The 25,672-nt window shown below is 38.7% G+C and overlaps 1 protein-coding gene across 1 annotated transcript in view; it reads left to right on the forward strand.

Annotated features, from left to right (window-relative positions):
- The window catches only part of FNIP2 (folliculin interacting protein 2), a 70,189-nt gene that overhangs the window by 9,900 nt on the left and 34,617 nt on the right, over positions 1-25,672 (forward strand). Inside the window, exons 2-5 of the mRNA XM_032224683.1 lie at positions 18,085-18,211; positions 22,932-23,054; positions 23,570-23,670; positions 23,761-23,832. Coding sequence (XP_032080574.1) covers positions 18,085-18,211; positions 22,932-23,054; positions 23,570-23,670; positions 23,761-23,832 — 423 coding nt within the window. The remainder of the gene's footprint in view (positions 1-18,084; positions 18,212-22,931; positions 23,055-23,569; positions 23,671-23,760; positions 23,833-25,672) is intronic.

Here is a 25,672-nt window from a genome sequence, read left to right on the forward strand (position 1 = left end):
TTTCTGTATAGGGATATTGGAGTTAATAGATGTCAGGAAATAATATATGGAATGAAAAGTCATGAGGGAGTTTTATATGGCAGACTGAATCAAAAAGAAATATTCTTATCCTTTTGGGGTCATGGAATATAGAAATCCCAGGTGCGTGGATACTTACATAAATTGATGGACATCTAACATTTTGCAGCACACTCACACAAAGATTTTAGCTGGAAGTCCTACAATTCCATGACACAATGCACCCTTATTGTATTTAAGAATGCAGCTATAAAGGGGGTTTTGTAACTTTGATCCATCTTCACCAGTCTCTTGCATTTCAATTCATATAAGCCCTCTCATTACATTTGAAGGTACAAAATTGGAGAAGTCTAAATTAAAGTTTCGTGTTTTGAAAACTATCATTCAATTGGATAACTTTTTTCAGAACAGGGAAGCAAAATACTAATTGTTGCAGTTTAAGGCATTTCACAGGATCAATGTATCATAGACCACAGCAGGTTGGTAGCACTTAGTCAATTTTAGCCAGTCCCTCAAAAGATAAGCATTGTGGTTTGGTTAATACCCATGTTTTCCCAAAAATAAGTCCCGGTCTTATATTTTTGGAGGCTGCAAAATAAGCATTAGGGCTTATTTGGGGGGATGTCTTTATCTTTTCCATGTATGGGAGGCCCACTCTGCTTGATCATGGCCACAATGGAGCAGGAGGCCACGCGGTACACCAGTGCTGCTACCTGTGAGGCAGGAGCTGCCCCACATGCCCCATACCAGCTTACCTCAGGGCCCCTGCAGCTGTGGCACTAGCACACCTCTCAGCCTCCTGCCATGAGCAAACAGAAGAAGGGGGGCAGCGGTCACGTGGCCTCTTGCTGGACATGACTGCCGGTCCTGCCAACATGAGGCAATTGTCAGGACGTGGATTCCCTGACTGAGGGGCCCCTGAGGTAAGCCACTGTGGGACGTGTGGGGTAGCTCCATCCTCACTTGCCACACCTCAACTTGTGTTGGCAGCACAAGTAACCATATGGAATGGGCAGCTGGCTGGCTGCACAGGCTTTTAAGTAGGGCTTATTTAGGGGTAGGGCTTATATTAGGCACACGTGTGAATATCAGGCTAGGATTTATTTTCATGCTGGGACTTTTTAAGGGGAAACACGGTATATGTATCAAAAACCATCAGAGACATCCAAAGTAGTAGATTAGACCTTTTTTTAAAAGGAAGAAATCAAAAGCCACTTTTTAATATATAGCAATAGCAATAGCAGTTAGACTTATATACTGCTTCATAGGGCTTTCAGCCCTCTCTAAGCGGTTTACAGAGTCAGCATATTGCCCCCACAATCTGGGTCCTCATTTTACCCACCTCGGAAGGATGGAAGGCTGAGTCAACCTTGAGCCGGTGAGATTTGAACCGCCGAACTGCAGCTTAGCAGTCAGCTGAAGTGGCTGCAGTACTGCACTCTTAACCACTGCGCCACCTCGGTTCTTATAGCTACTAAGAGAAGCATTGGTCATAATTCTATAGTCACTACAGCTGGTTTAATGTCTGGATTGTACAATATATAGGCATTGATCCTGTTTATACAGTTATTTCCAAATATTAGTACTCCTGTCGCCCCTTATTCATTTGCCATGCTCACTAGAGATATAGGAACTGTAATTAAAATATATAATTTTAAATATTTTAATATTTAAGGTGTCTATTGGACAATAACCCTCCTCCCTGCTGTACATCTTGCTCTTTTGATGTCCATATTATAATTCATATTGCTGTAATTATGTCAGTGGTCTTACAGGTCTTCCTATCTCTCTGAAGAGTATTTTCTCCATTTTTTTTAACATAGTGATTGTCTAAGTTTATTTCAAAATCAATCCTTAGTGTATTCTATTCAGTAAAAATAAGTTGACTCCTAGAAAAGCTTTATGATTGCGTTACAATGTGGCTTACAAAGACATGGAAATCACACAGACACACACACACAGGTTTGTGTGTGTGTGTGTTTGTGTGTGTGTGTGTATGTGATATATATGTAGCACTGTGTTATACTTCCTGACGTGAGTAAACTAGTGATTTTACTTTAAAAAAACAACAAGAACTGAGATTTTCTTATTCTAGGATGGAAGTATTTTTAATCACTTTTAACGGCATGCACTTTGCACTGGATTGTAGATACTTTAAAAAAAATTAAAACTGGTAGGAATAGAGTATTTTGTGCAGAAATCTAGAGTTTATCTTTTATTCTTATAGTTTGGTTGCATTTTCTGCATATAGGAAGACTATTGTATCAAAGAATTGCATACATTTTGCACTAGAACATTATGCAAGAGAAGTGAAATTACAACCTCATCTTTCGTAAGAGGTCACTGCATTTTTATGCTCAGACAGAAATATGAAAGTAGTCATACAATGTAATTTTTATAACATTCTTTGAATTCTTAAGCAAACTCGTCTGAGCAGTATTGGATAATTGGGCATTAGCCAACTATTATTGCAATATAATTATAATTATTTGCTTATTTTAACAATTTTCTCAGTGAGCTAAATTGAACTCTTTTTTCTACTAATAAAGTATTACTCATTTTCAGTATATTTTCAAAAATATTTTCTGACTACAAAACTAAAACTATCCTCTGATAACAAAACTATTTGCCTTGACCATGAGTTTTAGAAAACAACTTGAATCCAATTGCAGGCTGAAGTAATTTTCTCATCAGAGATTTCCAAGCATTCATTCATTTCCACTGTAACCAATTCTAGAGTGTTTTTAATGTTTGAAACCTGTGTGTAAAATGAGGCTTGGCATTTTGTCTTTTTGAATCAAAAAGTGTTGTGCAAGCAATGTGGAGGAGAGTTGACCGGAAGATAATTCTGAACCCAAAAAGAATATGGAAAATTAATCTTTATTCCTTGATTTTCCCTTTTTACTTAATCTTCAAATTCAAACCCATAAAGATTGAAAGAAAATACATGTCCTAATTCATGGCTACATTTCCACAGCTGCTCCTCTTTTAATTACAATACCGGTATCTTTTCACTCACAGTATTTAATATAGCCAGCAATCATTATCTGTTTGCATTATGTATCACTGTTTGGATTCTTTCGCTTATTAGATTGTTAGTTTAAACATTCAGTGCAATAAAAGAAAAGTTTGAGATATTGTCTGAATTGTAGTATACTTTCTTTTAAGATTTGTATCAGGGTGTGCTTGGGACTGTTTTTAATTAAAACATTTTACCTATGTCACTTGAAGGCTGATGAAATAGGTTTCAGTTGAACTGGCCATTGTACACAATTTTTATTGATGACAACTAATAAAAAATATTGTGACTCTGATATCTGACATAGTGATGGAATGAATTTCTAGTGCCCCTCTCTGAAGAAGGGTATACAAACCATTAACTATAAGCCAAAAAAAATTGGCATGTTTTAAAATGCTAATTCTAGGTGTGTTCTGGAAGATTGACTTGTGGTATTCCAGATGTAGCACAAAGATTAGGTGGTGACATCAACCTGCAATGAAAAACAGAAATGGAATTTGCATAATGTACAGTTAGAGATACAGGATGTTTTCACTTGTACTGTCCCAGGAAGGATTTTTGAAATCTGACCAACACAGAATGTGGCATCATCATCATCATTTATTCATTAAACATGAAACTCAGTCAACTGAACATTCAAAAATGCATCACAAATACCATTGACTGGTGCTAATGGTTGATATGGGCTGCTGCAGCATTCTAGGTATCAATCAAGTATCTTCTTAAAATATACGATGTTCCGAGTAGTGCAGTTCTTTAGAGTTCCACTGGTGTTATTGCAGGAAGCTTCAGTTCGTTGATGCCTTTTATAAAATTCTTGGACATGGTACCAAGTGTCCCAATGACAATGGGTATCACTGTTACATGTTTCATCCATAATCGGGTAGTTTTGATGGCCAGGTCGCGGTATTTCTTGAGTTTTTCCAGTTCTTTTTCTTTGACTGGCATTCTCTGGTACTGCGATGTCAATAAATTGTACGTTTCGACCCTCTGTAATCGTGATACCTGGCATGTTGTGTTCCAAATGACAATCATCTGTATTCGAAAGTTCCACAAGACCTTCACCTTCTCATTTTCGGTAACTTTTTCAACTTTGTGCTCCCATGACTTTTTGGATACAGGTAAATCGTATTTTTTATATAATGACCAGTGTATTAATTTAGCAACTCGGTCGTGTCTAGCTTTGTAATCAGTTTGTGCAATTTTGCTTCATTCACATATTAAATGTGAAACAGTTTCAACTTTGTTGTTGCAAAGTCGGCAGTTTGGGTTGTCAGTGGATTTTTGTATCTTCGCTTTCATGGCATTAGTTTGTAGTGCTTGTTCTTGAGCAGCGTAAAGCTTCTGTTTCTTTCTTGATAGTTCCCATCTTAAGCCATGTCAATGTCAATTTGTCATCACATTTTCCTTCAATGTTTTTCAAGTGCTGTCCATGCAAAACTTTGGTTTTCCATCTATTTAATCTGTCATCCAGCTGTTTTTCCTTATATTCTGCCTTTGTTTCTGTTGTTTTTATATTGTTCTCCGTTTTTACAACCTGTAGCAATTTTTCTGTACTTTGGTTCACATAATCATTCAAACTTCATTTATCTTCTTTTACAGTTTGATGGATTTGCAATAACCCTCTGCCCCCTATTTTTCTTGGCAGGTACAACCTGTCGATGTCACTTCGTGCATGTAAAGCTTGCGCATTTTCCGGTCCACCTTTTCCAGTTCAGCCAAAGTCCAGTTGATTATTCCAGCTGAGTAGCGTGTCACTGGAACTGTCCATGTATTAATGGCTTTAATTATGTTTCCAGCATTCAGCTTTGATTTTAATATTTTGTGGATCCTCCTGATGTATTCCTTTTGCGTTGACTCTTTGACTTTTCCATTCAAGATATTATCTGCCTCTGATATGCCTAGGTATTTGTAACCGTCATCCTTTGCTAATGCTTTCACTATGCTTCCATTTCCCAGTTCTATTCCTTCTATATTTTTCCATTTTTCCTCGCTGCATGGATAATATAGCACATTTTTCAAGTCCAAAGATTATTTTGATGTCACTGCTGCATAATAATAATAAAAGAAAGAAAGAAAGAAAGAAAGAAAGAAAGCAAGAAAGAAAGAAATTGTGTGTTGTCCCGATTGTAATTGGAGCCCTTGGAGCAATACCTAAAGGGCTACCTCGCTATTTGGAAATTCTAAATTTATCAGACTTGAACATTCTGATTCTACAAAAAAACACCCTACTTGGAACAGCTTATATCCTCTAACATTACCTTAACAATTCCTAGGTCCTTGGTTAGGACTTGAGCTGTTGAGCTACCAACCAGCCCCAAAGACTGTGAATCTCACCAAAGATTAAATAATAATACTAATAATAATCACCAAATGGAAGCTACTGAAAGAGCACGTTTGCCGAAGCTGAACCAAGTGAACCAGAAAGAATTGGGAAATGTATCAAAAAGGTCAATGGGGCTATGCAAACCATTCGAACCACTACATTAGCTGAAACAAACCAGGTGATGTATGAAGCAGCCTTCATAACCACCAAAGAACTGGGTTTGAAAATACAAAAGAACCAAAGAGGCAAGAAGGGGAAGCCTAAGTGGAAAATTCGGCTGGAATTGAAGATCAAAAAATTTTGTGGAGACTTGAGCAACTTGAAGAACCTAAGGCAAGGTCAGCTAAAGAACAAGCAGGTCAAAAGCAGCCTGGAAGTAAGATACGATTTGGAGAATAAGGAGATTGCAGTAGTAATTGAAGAGCTGAAGCAGAGGGTTGTTGCCATTGCTGAAAAGATTAAACAATATGAAAATTGAGTAATTCAGTTCAAGGAAAACTCGCAGTTCAGAGCAAATCAACACCAGTTTACAAGAGCTTAGAAAGTGGAGATGGAGTAACAACAAATGAAAATCCTGATAAAAAGAAAGCTCTGAAATTCTGGAAGAATTTGTGGGAAAACAACAAGAAGTACAACAGAAATGCAAAATGGATCAAGCAGGTTGAGGATTCTGTTAAATTGCATAAAATGGAAGATGTGAAAATAACAAAAGAAATGGTGCAAAGCCAGTCAAGAAAAGTGAAGAATTGGAGTGCACCTGGACCAGATGAGCTAAGTGGCTTCTGGCTAAAGGCACTTACAAGTGTGCACGAAAGATTGGTAGCCCAAATGAACCAGATATTAAAAACACCTAAAAAGGATGAATGGATACTTGGAAAGAAATGACTTGCTTCCTGTAGAACAGAAAGGATGCTGCAAAAACTCAAGAGGAACAAAGGACCAATTGCTGATTGACAAGCTAATCCTAAAGAATTCAAAGAAAAGACGAACCAACCTTTTCATGTCTTGGATAGACTATAAGAAAATGTTTGATTCCGTTCCCCACAGCTGCATCAAGAAATGCCTGAAAATCTTTGGCATCAGCAGCAACATAAAAATCATGGAAACTTCAATGAACCTCTAGAAAAGGAAGCTTATGGCTAATAGAGAAGAACTGGGTGAACTTGAAATTAAACAAGGCATTTTCCATAGTGATTCCCTTTCACCTCTCCTTTTTATACTGTCAATGCTACCACTGACAACCATTTTGAAGAAGGTGAACTGTGGATACTAATTTCACACTTAGTATACATGGATGATTTGAAGCTGTTTGGTAAAACAAAAGCTGAACTGAATATATTAATTGAAAGCACAAAAGAATTTAGTCAAGACATTGATTGGCATGTTTGGAATTGACAAATGAGCAACAATGGCAATCAAAGCAGGCAAGGTCATAGAAGATGATGGAATAGAACTTGAGAATGAAGAAATGATAAAGGCAGTAAAACTAGAAGAAGGTTACGAGTACTTGGGGATTTTAGAGGCCTCTGACTTAATGCATAATAAAATCAAGGAATTGACTTCAACCAAGTACATTCAACAAATTTGCAAGATATTAAAGTTCAAATTGAGTGGAGAAACATAAAAGCAATAAATTCCTGGGCTATACCTATGATCTGATACTTTACAGAAATAATTGACTGGACCCAGATGGAGTTGGACAATTTGGACAGAAAAACAAGGAAACTTATGACAATGAATCATGCTTTGCAACCTAAAAGTGATGTTGACTGATTATTATATTTACCAAGAGCAGAAGGTGGTCGAGGACTCCTACAAGTAAAGCAGACTGTGGAAGAAGAAAAACACAGCTTGAATGACTACATCCAGAAAAGTGAAGAACCAATGATTAAGGAAGTAAATAAAGGAGGCCTTCTGAAGACAACTAAGTTGAAAGCTGAATACAAGAAAGAAGTAATTGAGAAGCGAGCTGAAAATTGGAAAAGCAAAGCTATGAATGGCCAATACTTGAAAAGTATTGAAGGCAAAGCTGACCAAAAGCTAACTTGGAACTGGTTAAGATCAGAAGTACTGAAAAAAGAAACAGAAGGCTTTATTTTGGCAGCTCAAGAACAAGCCTTAGCCACAAACTACAGAAAGGCAAAAATTCAGCATGTTACCACCAACAGCAAATGTCGCCTCTGTAATGAGAAAGATGAGACAGTCAACCACTTGATCAGTGGGTGCAGCAAAATTTCACAAACTGACTACCTACAATGCCATGACCAAGTTGCTAAGATCATTCACTGGAAATTGTGCCAGAAGTTTGGATTTGAGCACAGCAAAAACCACTGGGAACATCAGGCTGAGAAGGTTCTAGAGAATGAAAAAGTCAAGATCTTGTGGGCCTCCAGAATTCAGACTGACAGGCACTTGGCCTACAACACACTTGATATAACAATAGTTGACTTTGCCATGGGAACCAAAAAAGGTTCATCATCACTGCTCTATACTGTTATGGCCAGGAAGACCACTTTTTATGTTCTCCAGATCTTGTTGAAACATTTATTATTGAAACTCTGTAATCTTTAAAATATTAGCAAAACAGTTCCAAAATTTTCAGATATAGTGAAATATAAACTTGTTTTCATTAATTGTAGAATTCATGGTCTGTTTCTAAGGATTGAAAACCGACCAGTGTACTGCCAAAACATTTGTGCCTTAGATACATACTTTATCAGATACATATCATAGACTGAGATTAATGAATAACTATATATTTCTTATGTACAAATAAATAGGTTGGTCCTTAAGTATAACAATATATTAATTTTGATGCAGCAGACTTAAAACTATGTTAACCCATACATATTTCTGAAAGTTCTTGCTAATTCTTAAATCTGTACATGACTATTTTGTATGGGAAAGCAGCAGTTGATCGATTTGTGGAAATCGTATCCATGTCAGTATTGCATGAAAAAATACAATAATCTATCTAATTTCTCAGTAAATCGTGTTTTTTAATTCAAGCCACATTTATACAGATTATGTTAAAGTATTTTTCACATCTGTCCTATGCAGTTTATGTAAGTATTGTTACACAGTTCACCTGATGCACTTTTACAATATTTTATCCCTAATAGGTGATTTCTATAAATATATCTAAACATATATAGTTGTGATAAATCAATATAATACTACCTCCTTAATTCATGATAAATTTAGGAAACCATGCACTGATATAATATAATGATAAAGATATAATTATAAATCTATTATTGCTATTGTTTTTTTAATTTTTATACCAAATTGTGTAGTTTCAGTTGCTCATCCACAGATGATTAGATGTTTTAATAGCAAATGAGTGTACTACAGCAATCATAAGACTAAATGATTAATCTCACAATACTTCCCTCTTTCCAAGAAATTACGACCAACTGAATTATGAAATTTGGGAAATGTCCTAGCCTTGTTGATTAGTTCAGATATATTAACTTTTATTACATTTATCCACTGAAGATTCTTCCAGTTACCTTCCCAGTTTCAAATACAGTTCTTTCTAAACTTGATCTACAATGTATCCAATTTATAGGGAAATTTCATTGATTAATGTAGGTACTAATATGTACCCAACAATTGGTACATGTTAATGGAACAGTGATTCTAATTTAGACTAGATTTACATGAGGCCATCAAAATCTAGATAAAAGATTTTCATTTGATAAATGTACTTTAACTCAGAACATTTGGAATCTTTTTGATTGAAGGGGCTTGGAGGTTTCTGATGAGGAACCTGATTGTTTTTCCCAGCATTTAATATTTCCATTAATTTATTTTATCCTTGAATCATGTTTAATTACAAATAAATACACTTTCTCACTGGTTGAACCAATATTTTTGAACATGTCAAAATTTACTCTTTTCCCTTTTTAATATAGCTTTGGAAGCTCTTGAATACTGAAAATATTAAAGGGTTATAAGGAAGATATCTATAAAATGTATCATCCACATATTTTATAGATAAACCAGAAATTCATGTTTACAAATATTCTTGTTTGAGATAATGGTAAAGTTTCACATTATCTCAGGTTACAATACTATATAAATTGTCACTGTGTTTGAGTTGGAAGTCACTGTATGAATTGGGAAACTATATAAATCTGTTCAATAAATGAGTAAATAAAATTTGGAATGAATCAGACTTGATCTTCCTAGAGTTGCTAATAATTTGAACTTGCTTAAGTATTTGGAATATAATGTATTTTTTGAGTATAAGACGCACCAGAATATAAGACGCACCAAGATTTTGAAGAGGCAAATAAAAAAAAGTTTTTGCACTCTGCAGACCTCCAAAAATGGCTCATTTTTCACGAAAACGGGTCCATTTTTCGTCAAAATATAAGGTCATGCATAGCTTATAGGAGGCTTGTAAAGTGCTCCTGGATACTTGGGAGGAGGGGGGAAACGAGCAAAAAACAGCTAATAATTAAGTATTTAATTTTAATTTAGATTACTGATTAGGAGAAGACATTTCAGTATTAACTTCTTTCTGGGCTCACTTTGAAAGTTACTACTTGACCCCCATCAAAATCATGGAAGACAACGGGATCTATTTTATAACATCTCTCTTTCCTTATCTACCAATCACCTATCTCATTATTCATGAAATGTTCATATTATAGATAAACATCTGTTTGTTTGTTTTTTAAAAAAGTCAATCTATTTTTGGAGGTAAACTGGACCTCATGTAATATTAGTATTTGAGATCAGTTGACTTCTGATGGTGCGGTTTTAAAACATTGATTTTAAAGTTGAAGTTGATTAATCTCAACTGTATTTTTATTCAGTGTATACATATATTATATGGATTATTCAACATTCGTAAGAAATTAAAATTACCATGTTCATCTCAGAGACAACTGATAAAGAATCTGAGCAAAGTTGACAAGAAAGCTGGATTCAAGGTAGACTAGAATGTATCGGGGCCAGAAAAGAGGGGAACAAATAACCTATACCTGAAACACAGGGTTTGCAAGATAAACAATTTCCCCATTTTCTAATTGAGTTAGCAACAGTAGAGTTTTTAGGCAAACTCCTCTGTGTCAGCATAAGGCCTTTCCCATTACAGGGTTGCTAACAACTGAAGTTTTCTTTTGTGTGCAGCTTTGACCAAACTGTTCCTCGATTGCCTAGACCTTCTTGTTGTGATCTTGTACTATTAATCTATTCCCCTCAGTGCTGTGGTGTGCTGAACTAGTACACTTTGTTTTTTAGCTTTAGGCTTAGCTTTCATTTGGCGAATCCTCCCTAGATTCTCAATTTTTATTCTTAGAACAGAACACAAAGCCAGCAATTAATTTTTACCAGTATTTGAAGAAACTGGTTGGGCTCGTTTGAATATCTCATATATAGCCTTAATCATAGTATAATTTGGGACTAGTACATTCTTCAATAGCTTCCCTGCACAATTGTTAGTACTTCCTACAAGTATTTGGAGTATTTTTTGTTTTAAAGTTGCTGTCTTGTAGGATGGTTATGCATGTCGAGCCGAGGTGGCGCATTGGTTAGAGTGCAGCACTGCAGGCTATTTCAGCTGACTGTAGTTCAGCAGTTCGGCTGTTCAAATCTCACCGGCTCAGGGTTGACTCAGCCTTCCATCCTTCCGAGGTGGGTAAAATGAGGACCCGGATTGTTGGGGGCAATATGCTGACTCTGTAAACCGCTTAGAGAGGGCTGAAAGCCCTATGAAGCGGTATATAAGTCTAACTGCTATTGCTATTGCTATGTCATCTAAATATAGATAAGTTCTCATTTAGCAACAATAATTGGGACCATCAACTTTGTTGTTAAGCAAAGCAGTTGCTAAGTGAAACCATGTCTCTGCTTATGACCTTACTTCAGCTTTCTCTTGACTTCCAGACAACCTGTGTTTATGTGAGGACTAATTGCAAAGTTACTTTCCATCATCATCACAACTGCAAATGGTCACTAAATGAGATTGAATGAGTTGCTGAATGAGGACTACCCCTCCTAGTCTATGCTAATTCTAGTATAACACATTGGTATATACTGTGATTCACATTGTGCTGAAAATCATAAAGCATAACTAAATGCTTAATTATTTTTCAAAAGCATGATTTGCAAACTTTATGACTGTCCTTATTCACCAATTAACAGTGTCATAGTTAAATGTGGTGTGCAGAGGCAATTATTGAACAAATCTGTTCACATTTTTGATATATTGCTGACATAGATACTTGGAGGATCAGACACTTTTATCAAACTGTAAAAGCAGTATTGACCTGTTGCAATGCGGGCTCTCCCCTTTTATACATACATAGGACATGTATGTCACATGTACAAAGGGGGCAGAGCTTGCCTCATGTTGGTGCAATACTGCTTGTCATTTTTATTCACTCCCAGCCAGTGGACCCCTGCCCATTACAAATACTATTGTGTTTTAATTTGCATTCTGTCTAGGGGTGGGTTTCAAGCATTTTTATTACCTGTTCTGTGGGTGTGGCTAGGTTGGGGGCATGTGACTGAGTGGGTGTGGCCAACTTGACGTCACTTGCACACTCGGTCACATAATCCCCCCAAAGCCACGCCCATTGAAACGATGATGAAAATTTTTGGGACTCTGACGGAGGGAAGAAGGGGGGGAAGAGAGGGGGGAAACTCCCAAAAAGAGACCATTGGAGGATTTAGGGTGTGGAAAAGCCATAGGTTTCCTAGAAGGAATTGAAGCATTCAACTTTGCAGTCCAGAGGCCATGCCTGTGTTCAAATCCAGCGGGCGAGTGGGGGGGGGACAGAACAATGGGAAGGAAAGAGTGGGAGATAGGAAAAAATGCAGGTGGAGGCACTGGACTGTGCAAGCAGGGCAGGAGGGAGGGAGGAAAGTTCACCTGGCTCGGAAGAAGGGGGGATGAGGAACTGACTGAAATCCCCCAAAACACCCACATGCATGGCTGGGGCCATGGGAAATCTCAGAGCCCGATGTCAAAACTCCACACCCCACCAGTAGAGAAGTGCTTCTTGGTAGACAAGCACTATTGGCGTCTGCAGTCTCTCACTTTTCTCGCCGGCATGGCCCTGACGATCGGCTGCCCCCTGGCCACGTTCCAGACACCACAGATAATGAGTGACCATTCCCAACGGAACGCAAGGGAGGCATCTCTCTTGGTTTCTCATTCCAGGACTTCGGATGCCGCTGTCTCCTCCTGCCACTGCCTTCTCCAGCATGCTGCCCCTGTCCCTACTGCAACCGCAACGACAGCGGCTTGCTTCTGCACATGCGCAGAAGCAAAAAAAAACAAAATAGAACTGATAGAACCGATTCGGGAGCATGGCAGGCCGAGTTACTACCTATTCGAACAAACCAGTGCGAACCGGTAGGAACCCACCTCTGACTATATCCATGTGTGTACGTGTGACCCAGAAAGGCCAATTATTATTCTAAATTTCATAACTCATGTTTGCTTGAAAGTTTGTTTTTAGGCTCATTTCAGTGTAAATGGTTAGTCTTTCTGTCCTTACACCTCTTCAGAACTAATAAAATGAATCTAAGAGCAATTTTGGAGTTCTTATTGTATTCAGATTGTTACTGGTAGTAAACAAGTTGCTAATGTTAATCACATTAGAGCTAAAAGTTTGAATGCGGGAGAAGGTCTCTTTTTTTTTGTATTAATCATTTGTTACAGATAGCCTGTAGCATTGGTGGCAGGTTCCTGTTTACCTTGAAGAAATGGTGCTGAGACACAAGGTTGCTAAGAGCTGTCAGATGACACTTGCTCACATGAGACCATTAAGAGGGTGTTGCCTCCTGTTTCAAAACAAGTTTGCAATTGAAGAGTTGGTGAGAAAGCAGCTACTTCTCTGTTGAAGGCCATCTGGTTAGGTCTTGTGATCAAATAATTGCTAGTTACAGAGACATATCAGGAAGCATGACTATCAAAGTTCTTCTTTGCTAGCAACAAAACTGGCAGCATTTATAAGAACAAGCAAGTTATTCTATGTGTTAAAGAAGTTATTGGCTATAACTTTTAACAGTAAAGGGTTAAATTTTATCTAAAGAAGTAATACTGATTGGAGACGATATTCAGTTGTGATTTTTGTTCTTAAAAAGACCAAGTCACTGCTAGCCAATTTTTGTATGACATTCCTCTCCTCAGTAGCTTATGACACAGTAATCTCTGTGGATATTTAACTATAAAATGATTATTTTGAAGAAATCATGCCTATGACATGTCTGTGAACTGAAAATGCGTGGAGGTACATCAAAATCATCTAACAGCACAGACAACCATGCGCAGAACTCAAGTCATTATTGTTCCCCTACGTCACTAGTGAATAACTTTTCAAAACCGAGAGTGGATGAGGCAAAGAAATCAGTTGTGGCAGAAAATAGCTCCAAATATTCAAAGAGACTCACTGGAGAACTATCCAAAAGGTATGAAGGCTTAATGTAAATCTGGCTTTGAATGGGCTGTGAGGCAGTGTCACTTTTTTGCATATCTATTATCACACGTGTTCTTTTCTAGGCAATCATCTGATTATTTTTTTCAGTACTAAAAGGTTTTTTTAAAGTGTTATCAAATTATTGTGCAAATTCTGTTGTATAATATATTGCGTTCAATTGCATTTTATTCTAATTTATTCCATTTCATTTCTGCATCAGTTTGTGTTTACTTGTAGAGAAATCCATCCATATTCACTGTTTGCTTAGGAAAATTCAAAAGCAAAAATAGCAGTGTTTTTAAGCTTTCCTGGTTTAGAGGTTGTAGGTTTGCTAAATCTGCATTAAAATGTAAATCTCATCCCCCCCCAATTTCTTGCTAACCTATTTTGATCTAGAGAGACCGCCTCCTGCCGATTACCTCCCATAAACCGATCAGATCTCACAGGTTAGGTCTCCTTCGGATTCCATCCGCCAGCCAATGTCGGCTGGCGACCCCCTGGGGGAGAGCCTTCTCTGTTGCAGCTCCAGCCCTGGAATGATCTCCCTGTCGAGATCCAGACCCTTACGACCCTCCCGGCTTTCCGCAAAGCCACCAAGTCCTGGCTGCTCCAGCAGGCCGGGGGGCCTATGAAACATCCAGCCCAGCGGAAATTGTGAATGTTGCAGTTTTGTTTTTAAAGTGTTGTCTTTGTCTAGTTTTTCCCCTTCCCTTGTCTATTGTGAGCCACCCGGAGTCCTTCGCGAGTGGGCGGCATACAAGACAAATAAATACAAAATACAAATCTAAGAGTAGCACTGTTAAGGTGGGGAATGATTTGTTGTAATACCTGTTCCTGAAGCCATACTTCATCTATTTTACAATAAATGTTGTATCCACTGTTGATATTTACCATCAGTTTAGTTAAACAGGATGAGAGTAGACAAAAATAACAGGATGAAATACTGTTAGAACAAAAATGCAGTCCAATCCAGCAGAAAGACACTGGAAATAAAGTGGGGGCAGGCTGCAGGAAAGGAAGTGTTGGTTTATTTTGTAGCCAGAAACTTGTGGGGTGGTTGACAAAATGGGGTTGAGAGTAGGTGGGCTTGTATACATTCTTTGGGGCTTTGTGATTGAGAAGCCTGTTCCTGTGCAAGAACATGTCCTTCAATATTTTAATGGCTGTTGCCAGATTCCTATGGGGTCATGTAGGGGTCACGGCTGGCTCTGCAAGCAAAAGGGGAAATGCAAATCCTAGCTGTTTGTCTGAGTTCATCTTGTCAACTTTGGTTCCTTGTCTATTGGGTTGCTTATTTGGAGCCTCCTTGCTTTTGAATAGATTGGGCCAGGCTTTCTGAATGGATACAAAATCTCCGTTCCTAAAGAAGTTCTTCAAACTTCTGCTTGAGGCTGTTTTCCTATGGCAGGAAGACTGGGGCTGCTTTGCTAAGATTTTTCTTCATTTCTCCTTTAAGGGAAATACTCTATCCTGCCTCTTTTTAATATTAAGAATAAATAACATTTTAATCTGGTGTTTCCTACAATAGCGTTCTTTTGAAGTTTCTTAAACAACTTTGTGAGTTATAAGCAGTAGCTGGCTATATGTGAACAATTCAACAGTTTAGCTAATTAGGAATTGTATATTGGAGAGAACAAAAATATTTCTGAATTTTTTTTTGTCTTTCTTTAATTATTTGTTAAATAATACCATACATGACTATTGCTGGATTGTAAACATGTATTCATAAGTTAAAATTGGTGGAAGATTATTATAAAGATCTTAAGGTGGGAGGAAAGTCCCCAATTAAGAAATCAAGATAGAGTAGATGAGAGTTTGGTTCTTTTTTGTTTTTTTTCTTGTCTGATGTCTTTTCTATTTGGCATTGGGTTAACACACAGCTCAATGCTGGAGATCAGCAAAATCCTAAAACTTCAGCTTTTATAAAGGTAGTCACACTAGCTGATGATCAGTTGATTAACTTAGTCTCTTTATACCTATGGAAGCAGTAAGAGTGTACTTACTTTTTCACACATAGCTTCTCTATTTTGGCTTCCTTTTTGTAAAATAAATAATGACATGGTATATCTGTTGTTCCTCTGAGGTTGTGTTTACCTACCGTGTTTCCCTGAAAATAAGACAGGGTCTTATTTTCTTTTTACCCACAAAATATGGCTTGGGCCTTATTACGAGGGGAGGGTTTATTGTTTAGGGGTTGCCGGGCGGCTGCTCTCTTATGAGCAGGCTCCCAAAGAGCTGAGCACAGCCTCATGGCTTTTTCGGCGGCTTCCAAACTGAGTCTTCCGGCAGTGGCCGTGCTGGAAGACTCTGTTTGGAAGCCGCCGATAAAGCCATGCTGGGATGGCGGCGGCGGCAGTGGAGGTGCTCTGGCTCTGCGGGGAGAGCTGGGCCAGGGTATTGTGAGGCTGGGAGGCGCGTGAGCAGGAGCAGAACAGCTGTTTGTGCAACCCCTCTCTCCAGCTGCGCAGAGCACCTTTCACTGGCATTTTGATGGCACCAAGCCACGAGAGCTGGGCAGTGGGGAACAGGCGCTGACGCAGCTTGGCGATATCCCTAGGTCAGTGAATGGTGCTGTGCCCGGCTGGAAAGGATGTTTGCCGGGTGGCTGTTCGTGAGCGTGGTTGCTTCATGTGCATTGTGTTGCACTGCTGCGACAGCGCAACATAGCCATTCGCCCATGAGGCTGTGCCCAGTTTTTGGGAGCCCGCTCGCAAGAGAGCAGCTGCCTGGCAACCCCCCTCTTCAGCTGGGAACAGCGCTGCTAACCAACCTAGAAGTATCCCGAACGCGCCAAGCAACGCAATCACCTTTGCCTCCCCCCTGGTTCCCGTGGCTTGGCACCTTCAGGATACCACTAGGTTGGTGAGTGGCACTCTGTCTGGCCAGAGGTGGGGGATTGTCCAGGGAACTTATTTGCAGGGGAGGGTTTATATTTTTGCCCACCAGAAAAATGTGGCATGGCCTTATTATCAGGACATGTTGCATATTTGGGGAAACACGATACTTTTCAAAACTGCTAAGGATCAGATGACTTTTTTCTATGTCTTGATAGGTAAAACCAGAGAACTGAAAGAGGGTACAGATTGAGTTGAACTATTAATAATAAACTATGTCTATATATTATGTATGTGTGCACCCTGTTTTCCTGAAAATAAGACCTCCCCTGATAATAAGCCCAGTCGGGCTTTTGAGCCCATGTGCTAAAATAAGCCCCCCCAAAAAGTAAGCCCTCCCCAAAAATATTGCAACACAGCAGCAGCCATGAGGTGACCACACTCGTTGCCTCCTGCACCTCAAAAATAATAAGACCTCCCTGAAAATAAGGCCAAGGGCTTATTTCGGGGGTCAAAAAAAAATAGACCCTGCCTTATTTTCAGGGAAGCATGGTATATAATTTTATCTTCAGAAATAGAAATTGGATGCATTGCTTTTGCTCCACATCTCCCCTTTCCTACATTATCTCTTCATGAAATTGCTAGGTTTCATTGAAATGTGTAATTAACCTGTGCATTACATAAGCTACTATTGTCATACTCAAATTTCCCAAGTACACTGGATATTCTTCTAACTTGTGATAATGCATGAAAAGGAGAAATATCTTTTTATATCTTTTCCACACCATACTTCATGTTACAAACCTATTTCCCCTCATATACAGCCTTTTCTCTTAAACTTAAATAATGTTCAATATTGTGAATTTTCTTTGGATATTTTCCCCCCATGGGTTTTTCTTTATAATAATTTTGATTGCTCCCCATTCTTTTCCAGTGTGAGAATTACTTTTTACACTGCTATGGCTGATACTTATCAAAACAATGAATAGAGGATAATGTCTAGGCCTCTAGAAAATTTGGGGAAAGAAATAATGTTGCCACCCAAAGCTGCCTATACTATACTATACTATACTATACTATACTATACTATACTATACTATACTATACTATAATTAATATATATATATATATATATATATATATATATATATATATGTGATGAAACAACAATTCCATCAAATATTCTGTATATATATATATATATACATACATACATACATACATACATACATACATACATACACACACACACACACACACACACACACACACACACATATATCCAGAATATTTGATGGAATTGTGTTTCATCTTCTTCTCTACTGTTAACTAAAGCTCTGAATTCCCATTCCTTAAATTAACTGTTTCCACTACAGACTGTTGGATTTGCTAGAGGAAAAAAATTCTTGCATAATTCTCTTCATTCTTTCTTGTACTTAAAATTCATAGCTGGTCCTGTTCTGGGTTTGATCTAAATGAAATCCGCTTGATAGTGTATCAAGACTGTGAAAGACGGGGCAGGCAAGTCTTGTTTGATTCTACAGCTGTCCGAAAGACTGATGAGAAACAGTTTCAGGTAAGTTTTTGTTATTTTTTTTTATGTGATAAGAAATATTTTAAAATTGTAAGTAATCTTTTACTGTATCTAATCTATTAACATTTATCAGGGAAATTAAATCCATCCTTAGTAAAACTTAAATATGAAATTAGAACAAATAATGTAGAATTAGAAAAAATGTGACAAGATAAACTAAGGTATTATGTGTATGTTTTAAAAAGCTGAAAGCAAATTTAAAATTAAATCATGTTATCTTCATTGTAGTATATATGGTATATAGTCCTTGTTAGAGAACTTGTACCGTTTTTCCGCGAAAATACAACCTGTCCCAAAACTAATGCCTTGCCACATTTTTCGCGTGGGCAAAAATATAAGCCCACCCCTGAAAATAAACCCCCTGGACAATCTCCCCTCCGGCCAGGCAAAGCACCGTTCACCGACCTAGTGGTATCCCGAAGGCGCCAAGCCACGGGAGCCAGGAGGAGGGTGGAAAGACGCTCACGTTGCTTGCCGCCTTCGGGATACTGCTAGGTTGGGGAGCGGCGTTTTGCCTGGCCGGAGGTGGGGAGTTGTCAGGTGGCTGCTCCCTTGCAAGTGGACTCCCAAAGAGTCAAGCACAGCCTCAGGGGTGAAGCAGCCATGAGCCGACCACGCTCACGAGCAGCCGCCCAGCAAATCCCCTCTCCAGCCGGGCAGAGCGCATTCACTGACCTAAGTGGTATCACTAAGGCGCCAAGCCACGTGGCACTCTGCCCGCTCCCCAGCTCCCACGGCACATTCAGGATATGCCCTAGGTCAGTGTCTGGAGCTCTGCCAGGCTGGAGGGGGGGTTGCGTAAGCACTTGTTCCGCCCTCAGCCTCACCAAGCCTTTGCACAGCTCTCCCAGCCGCCCACCACCACGCTCTGAGCATAACTTCCAAACTCCAAATCTCCGCTGCCAAGTCTTCCAGCATCAGCCGCTCTAGGAGTGCTCTCTATGGTGGGCCGGCTGCTGGAAAACTCTCTGTCTGGCAGCCAGCCCACCTTAGAGAGCACTCCTAGAGCAGCCAATGCTGGAAGACTCGGCAGTGGAGTTTTGGAGTTTGGAAGTTATGCTCGGAACGTGATGCAGCGGGTGGCGGCGGTGCCCTGGGAGAGCTGCACAAGGGCTTGGTGAGGCTGGGGGCAGAACTGGCGCTCGCGCAACCCCCCTCTCTGGCTGGGCAGAGCTCCATTTACTGACCTAGCGGGTATCCCTAATGTGCCAATCCGCGGGAGCTGGGGAGTGGGCAGAGCATCACGTGGCTTGGCACCTTAGTGATACCCCCTAGGTCAGTGAATGGCGTTCTACCCGGCTGGAGAGGGGATTTGCCGGGCGGCTGCTCATGAGCGTGCTTCGCTCCTGAGGCTATGCCTGGCTCTTCGGGAGTCCGCTCGCAAGGGATCAGCTGCCCAGCAACCCCAAAACAATAAGCCTCCCTGATAATAAGCCCAAGGCCATATTTCATGGGGCAAAAGAAAATAAGACCCTTTCGTATTTTCGGGGAAACACGGTATGAGCCATGGTGGCACAGTGGTTAAAATGCACTATTGCAGGCTAATTCTGCTGACTGCCAGCACTTCCGCTGTTCGAGTCTCACCAGCTCAAGGTTGACTCAGCCTTCCATCCTTCTAAGGTGGATAAATTGAGGACCCAGATTGTTGGGGGCAATATGCTGACTCTGGGGGCTGTAAAGCACTGTGAAGCGGTATATAAGTCTAAGTGCTATTGCTTGAAGCTTTGCTTTATTAAGAGTATAAATGTATTAATATCATTCAAGTGTAATAAAATATAATCTGTCTAATATTCACTATAAATCATTCAGGTTCTTGGTCATAAACTTGGCATCACTTAGAAAGCAAAAGGCAAATATATTCACAACCCTATTAACACATCTAACACCAAAGGAGACATCACGTTTCTGTCTTTTTCTCTGTTTCAGTGATGAATTGTTTACTGAACATTTAGTCTCATGTTTCACTTCCATCGTATATTGTTTTATAACGTTCAGCAAACAACAAACTTCATATTCAAGCAAAAAAAATCATGATTCAAGCCTTTTTATCGTATTAGACACTTTCGCTAAATCCACGTATGTAGGGTTTTTGGATGCTTTTTTTTTTTTTTTTTTTGCAAATTCGTATTTATCTCAGTGACCATTGAAAATTTCAAAAACGTCTGCTTAGCATTAAGCCAGAATTCCCAAATTCTCCTCAAATTGGACCCTTTAAATTAGAATTGTACCAATTTCCCTGGGACACGTAACAAATTAAATGCCCCTGCCATTTTTTTGCATCCAGTCTTCTTATTACCTTCGCATTAGGGAACAGTAACAGTATTCTTCCAATTTTCATGGGGGGGGGGATGATTATGCTAAAGAAGTTTCACAGCCACCCCAAAAGCAAACAGCGTATTTATTCTCCAATTATACCACATGTACTTTCAAACTTTACATTTTTCAACACGCATAATTGTTTTAGGCCTAGGTGACTTTAAGTCCTGTGGACTTCAATTCCCAGATTCTGGGAGTTGAAGTCCACAGGACTTAAAGTCGCCAAGGTTGAGAAACACTGTTTTGGGGTTTTCTTTCTATTTTTTTTTTCTTGAACAATAACATTTATAGTCCGGGTTTCAGTTCTGTTCTTCAACATCATATTATTCCCATACAAATCTTTAAAATATCTTCTCTCGTCTTTTTCTTCAGTTTCATCACTTTTCAGTTCACTCTGGTAGAAACTTCTCTTTAACCCTTTTTACCCTCCTGCAAAACAATTTTTATTTCCATCAACATTCCTATTTTTCTATGCAACTTTTAGGAATCCCTTGCTTTTACTGAATTCTTTTCCATCTGTAAATATATTTCTGTGTCCTATTTTTTTTGTAAATGATACTCACTACTATGTGAAGAGAAAAACTTGTAGAAAATACTTCAAGATGCCTTTGTACTGATGGCTGATAAATAAGTTCATTATCAGAATCATTGGTATTTAAAACCTGCATGTAAAAAAATTAAATTTAAATCTAAACCCGAGTTTCAATCATAGAGATACTCCATTGGCAATGGGTCCCTTTTAGATTCAGTTCCAAAATGGGAAAAAATGTGCATACTGTAAAAACTGCCATAATCGTCTAAACAAAATATATTTGCTATTCTCCAAATAGCTTTACCATATACAAATAGATCTAAAAAAATTCCTTGACATTTTAATTTATATAATTTAATATATAAAAAGCATTTTATCTAAATGACAACTAATTTCTACCATTGAGAATAACTGATTTCTGAGCACTGGTAGTACTAGTACTGAAATGTCAAGGTACCAATAGTTTTAAAGACTATTCCTCAGCATTTATCTTCCTATATCTGTCAACAATTATTTTATTGCTTTATGTGATTAGCTAATGGGTAGAAACTGCTATAACCATTCTATTGAAATTCTAGATAATTCTGAAGTAGAAAGGTTTTTAACTGAAGCTCATTCTTCTGATTTTCTTTGTCAGTGGCATGATTCAGGCACATGACAAGCAATCCTTTTAGTCTTTTCCATTGATAGCCATTTTGGAGATTACAAAATCAGCTTTTACAAAAAAGTAGTATATTATACAATAATGAGAAAAATGTTGTTGTGTAATAAAAGGTGATAAGGACATTGTGCTTCATGGCATATCCTTGGAATGAGAGTGAAAGAGGATTCTTGCCCATTTTTTCTACTAAAACAGGCAGGTAGTTGATTAATCCCCCCCTTCCCAAATACTCCAAATACTCTCCAAAGCAGAGTCAGAGGGACATTTATATCAGTCAATCAATCAGAACAGAGCTGGAAGGAACCTTGGAGGTCTTCTAGTCCAGCTCCCTGCTGAAGCAGGAGACCCTATACTAGTGGTGGGATTCAGCCAGTTCGCACCTATTCGGGAGAACCCGTTGGTAACTTTCTAAGCAGTTCGGAGAACTGGTTGTTGGAAGAAATCTCCTTTTGGTTTTTCCCCACTTTACAGGGCTAATCCTGTAAGGAAGGCAGGAAGGAAACATTCTGGTGTTGTTTCTAGCCTAATCTTTATTGCCCTGCTTACAGAAACTGCCTCTCCAGTTAACCCTTATTACATTGTAACAGCTAAGGTGAAGCGCCCATTGACCTGAGTGACATTGAATTGGCCACACCCACCCAGTCACAAGACCCCCCAAGCCACGCCTACCCAGCTGGTCATTAGGGCAGAGGACCGGTTGTTAAATTATTTGAATCCCACCACTGCCCTATACCCGTGATGGCGAACCTATGGCATGTGTGCCAGAAGTGCCACACAAAGCCATCTCTTCAGGCATGCCAGCTGTTGCCCGTTGCTCTTCTGGGTTCTGATTCACACATGCATGTTGGTCAGCTGGTCTTCAGTAAGTAAGGTAAATAAGACAGAAAACACAACTAGATAATCTAATTGTACGGCTACATTAACAGAATCTTGCAAGTGAAATGTCCCGCTACCACTTTTAACCACCTGATCAATTAGGACAGATCTTTCCTAAGTTTTTTCCTCTAACTATTAAGCCACCAGGACTCTCCTCTTGTCTGATTGTTTCCTCATTCCCCAAGGTCATTCTCTCATACCATTACAAGTAAGCAGAACTTTCTTTCAAATTTCAAATGTTCTAATTGTCCTTCTCCCCGCCCCCCCAACGAAATTTGGTGCCTGATTTATCTTTAATATTTATACAATCTTTTTAGGATGCTTCTGGAAAAACAGGTGGTGGGGGCTGCCAAAGAAACAGTGGTATTAGCACAGCTTACCCTCATAGTCCTTCTGTGAACAGCAGAGAACCTGGCAAGGAAGATATTCCTAAATATCAGGTAACCTGAATGTGACTGCTGAAATCTATACAAATCCAATTTGCATCACCTGGAAATTAATCTTTACGTTGAATTTCTACCTATTGCCACAAGATGATAATAGCAAAAAAAAAAAGAGCTTTATAATTTGTAGGGGACAGGGGAGAAAAATATTTGAATTGTTATATTTGGGGTTACAGTATAAAAGATTAAATGTATTTTTGCATAAATATATGTCTTAATTTCTTAGGATAGGCAGCAACTATATATCTTCTCTCAGAAAGAAAATAAGTATTAAATTGGTGACGCTCGTAGTAATGGGGGTGTCATATGTTTTTTACTTTATCTGCCAATGGTGGTGATTATCCAGCAGAATTCAGGAAGTCTTCAGAAAATCCTTCTGCATTACATTTGCTTCTTCTGGGATGCAACAATACATGCTTGTAGAATAAAGCTTGAGTTAGTGTAGAATTAGAATATGACATTTTATGACAGTAATTAGACACATGTGTACTCCTTGTCTTCTTTATCTGTAGTATGCCAGGCCTGCTTCTGATGTCAACATGCTGGGTGAGATGATGTTTGGTTCAGTAGCAATGAGTTACAAAGGCTCAACACTGAAAATTCACTACATACGGTGAGTTGGTGTCCCCAGTTCCATGTTATTATATCAGAATTGGAATTGCATTTGGATTTATTGACTCATGGCATTGTTTTATCTTTTCAGTTCTCCTCCACAACTTATGATGAGTAAAGTGTTTTCTGCTAGAGTAGGCAGCTTCTTCGGAAGTACAAATAGGTAAGGGAATCTTTATTTTCTGTTTTATTTCATTTTATTTTTAACCATAAGAAAAATCCCTTAGAACAGTGGTTCCCAAACTTGGCAACTTTAAGACTTGTGGACTTCAACTCCAGAGCTGGCTGGAGAATTCTGGGAGTTGAAGTCCACAAGTCTTAAAGTTGCCAAGTTTGGGAACCACTGCCTTAGAAGTTCAATTTATTTTATTGAAACCTTATGAACATTTTGAAACCCACCCCTTTGTACAGGTAGTCCTTGACTTATGACCACAAATGAGCCCAAAATTTCTGTTGCTAGGCAAAATATTTGTTAAGTGAATTTTGCCCCATTTTATGACCTTCCTTGAATCACTGCAGTTAAGTTAGTATCATGGTTGTTAAGTGAATCTGGCTTCCCCATTGCCTGTGCTTGTAAAAAGGTCATAGAAGGGGATCGCATAATCCCAGGACGCTGCAAGGTCATAAATATGAATCAATTGCCAAGAATCTGAATTTTGATCACATCACCATGATGGTTGTAAGCATGAAAAATGGTCATAAATCACTTTCTTCAGTGCCGTCGTAACTTTGAACGGTCAATACATGAACTGCTGTAAGTCAAGGACTACCTGTACTCAACACATGAAAATTTATTTAATATTTTCATCCTTTAAAAATACAGAGTATCATCCATCGAATTATTGGAGAGTGGATAACAGTAAATGCTGTAGAATTTTTCTCCATGGCGTTAATGTGCACTGCAAATCTCCCTGCAGCCTAGAATCCTGTAACCAGAATTCTAAATCTCCTCCTCATCACAGTCTCACCCTGCAAAGTAGTAGAAGTCAATGGATGACCAGGATACGAAGAGAGGGAGAGGCTGGGTGGACATATTTTCATTCTCTCACATAGTACGAACTCCTCCTAATTTTAATTGATGGTTTTCGTACACCTTTGAACTGTCCAGTATAAAATCAGGTTGTAACTCAGACGTATAATTATGATACGAGCAGAAAAGCAAAATCTTGTTCCTTCTTTTTGCTTCTTGCACTTACTCTTCTCTTTTAAAACCTCCGGTATGTTGGCCAGATATGACCATCCTGCTGAGGCTTTCCTTTGAATTCTCAGGTCAGACAGATGGTGATTTTACAGAGAGAAAGAAGCAGGCTCTTTCTCTGTGTACGGAGAGGCATGAAGGAGTCTGAAAGAAGAAACAGTCTTCTCTTGACTCATATCTGTAAGAAATTTAACTTCAGGAGAAAGAGAGCTTTTAGGAAGAAGGAGACACTTTTTCTATCTGCCTCCTGGGAAGTACACCAAGAGGAAACCTGTCCTTTTGCCTGACAGATACATTGTGTTGTCTAGGAATAATTGGTTCCAGGCATAGGATTTGAGATGCATACTAGCATTGTCCACTGGAAGGTTTTTTGCTGTAACTGCAACAATTAATGATGGGAATAGTTTGGTGTTTTGTTGCTTTAAATGTTAAAGTTGGGGATTGTATGGCAACAAAGCTACTGAGATTCTTCTTATGCACTTTAGCTTCTTGTCTCATAGTTAGCTCGATATCTTAAGGAATATTACTTATCACAACGTTTTCTAATATTCTTTGAGAAATAAGCTATTGTAATACAACATCAACAGGGTTCCATTATAGTCCCCTCAGATAAGAGAAACAAAAAGGAATAAAATTAGGTCATCTGAATCCAAAAGAAACAGGTAGAGGAAAAAGATGTAACTTTGGCATATTTATATGGCTGTGATATAGCCAAAATCAATCACTGAATTCTTTAATTAGGTAGGTGTTTTTTTTATTTCCATCAAACAACAATGCCACTCCATGCAGAACTCCAGGTGAGAAT

This window comes from Thamnophis elegans, chromosome 9 (assembly GCF_009769535.1).
Source record: "Thamnophis elegans isolate rThaEle1 chromosome 9, rThaEle1.pri, whole genome shotgun sequence".
NCBI classification, from domain to species: Eukaryota; Metazoa; Chordata; class Lepidosauria; order Squamata; family Colubridae; genus Thamnophis; species Thamnophis elegans.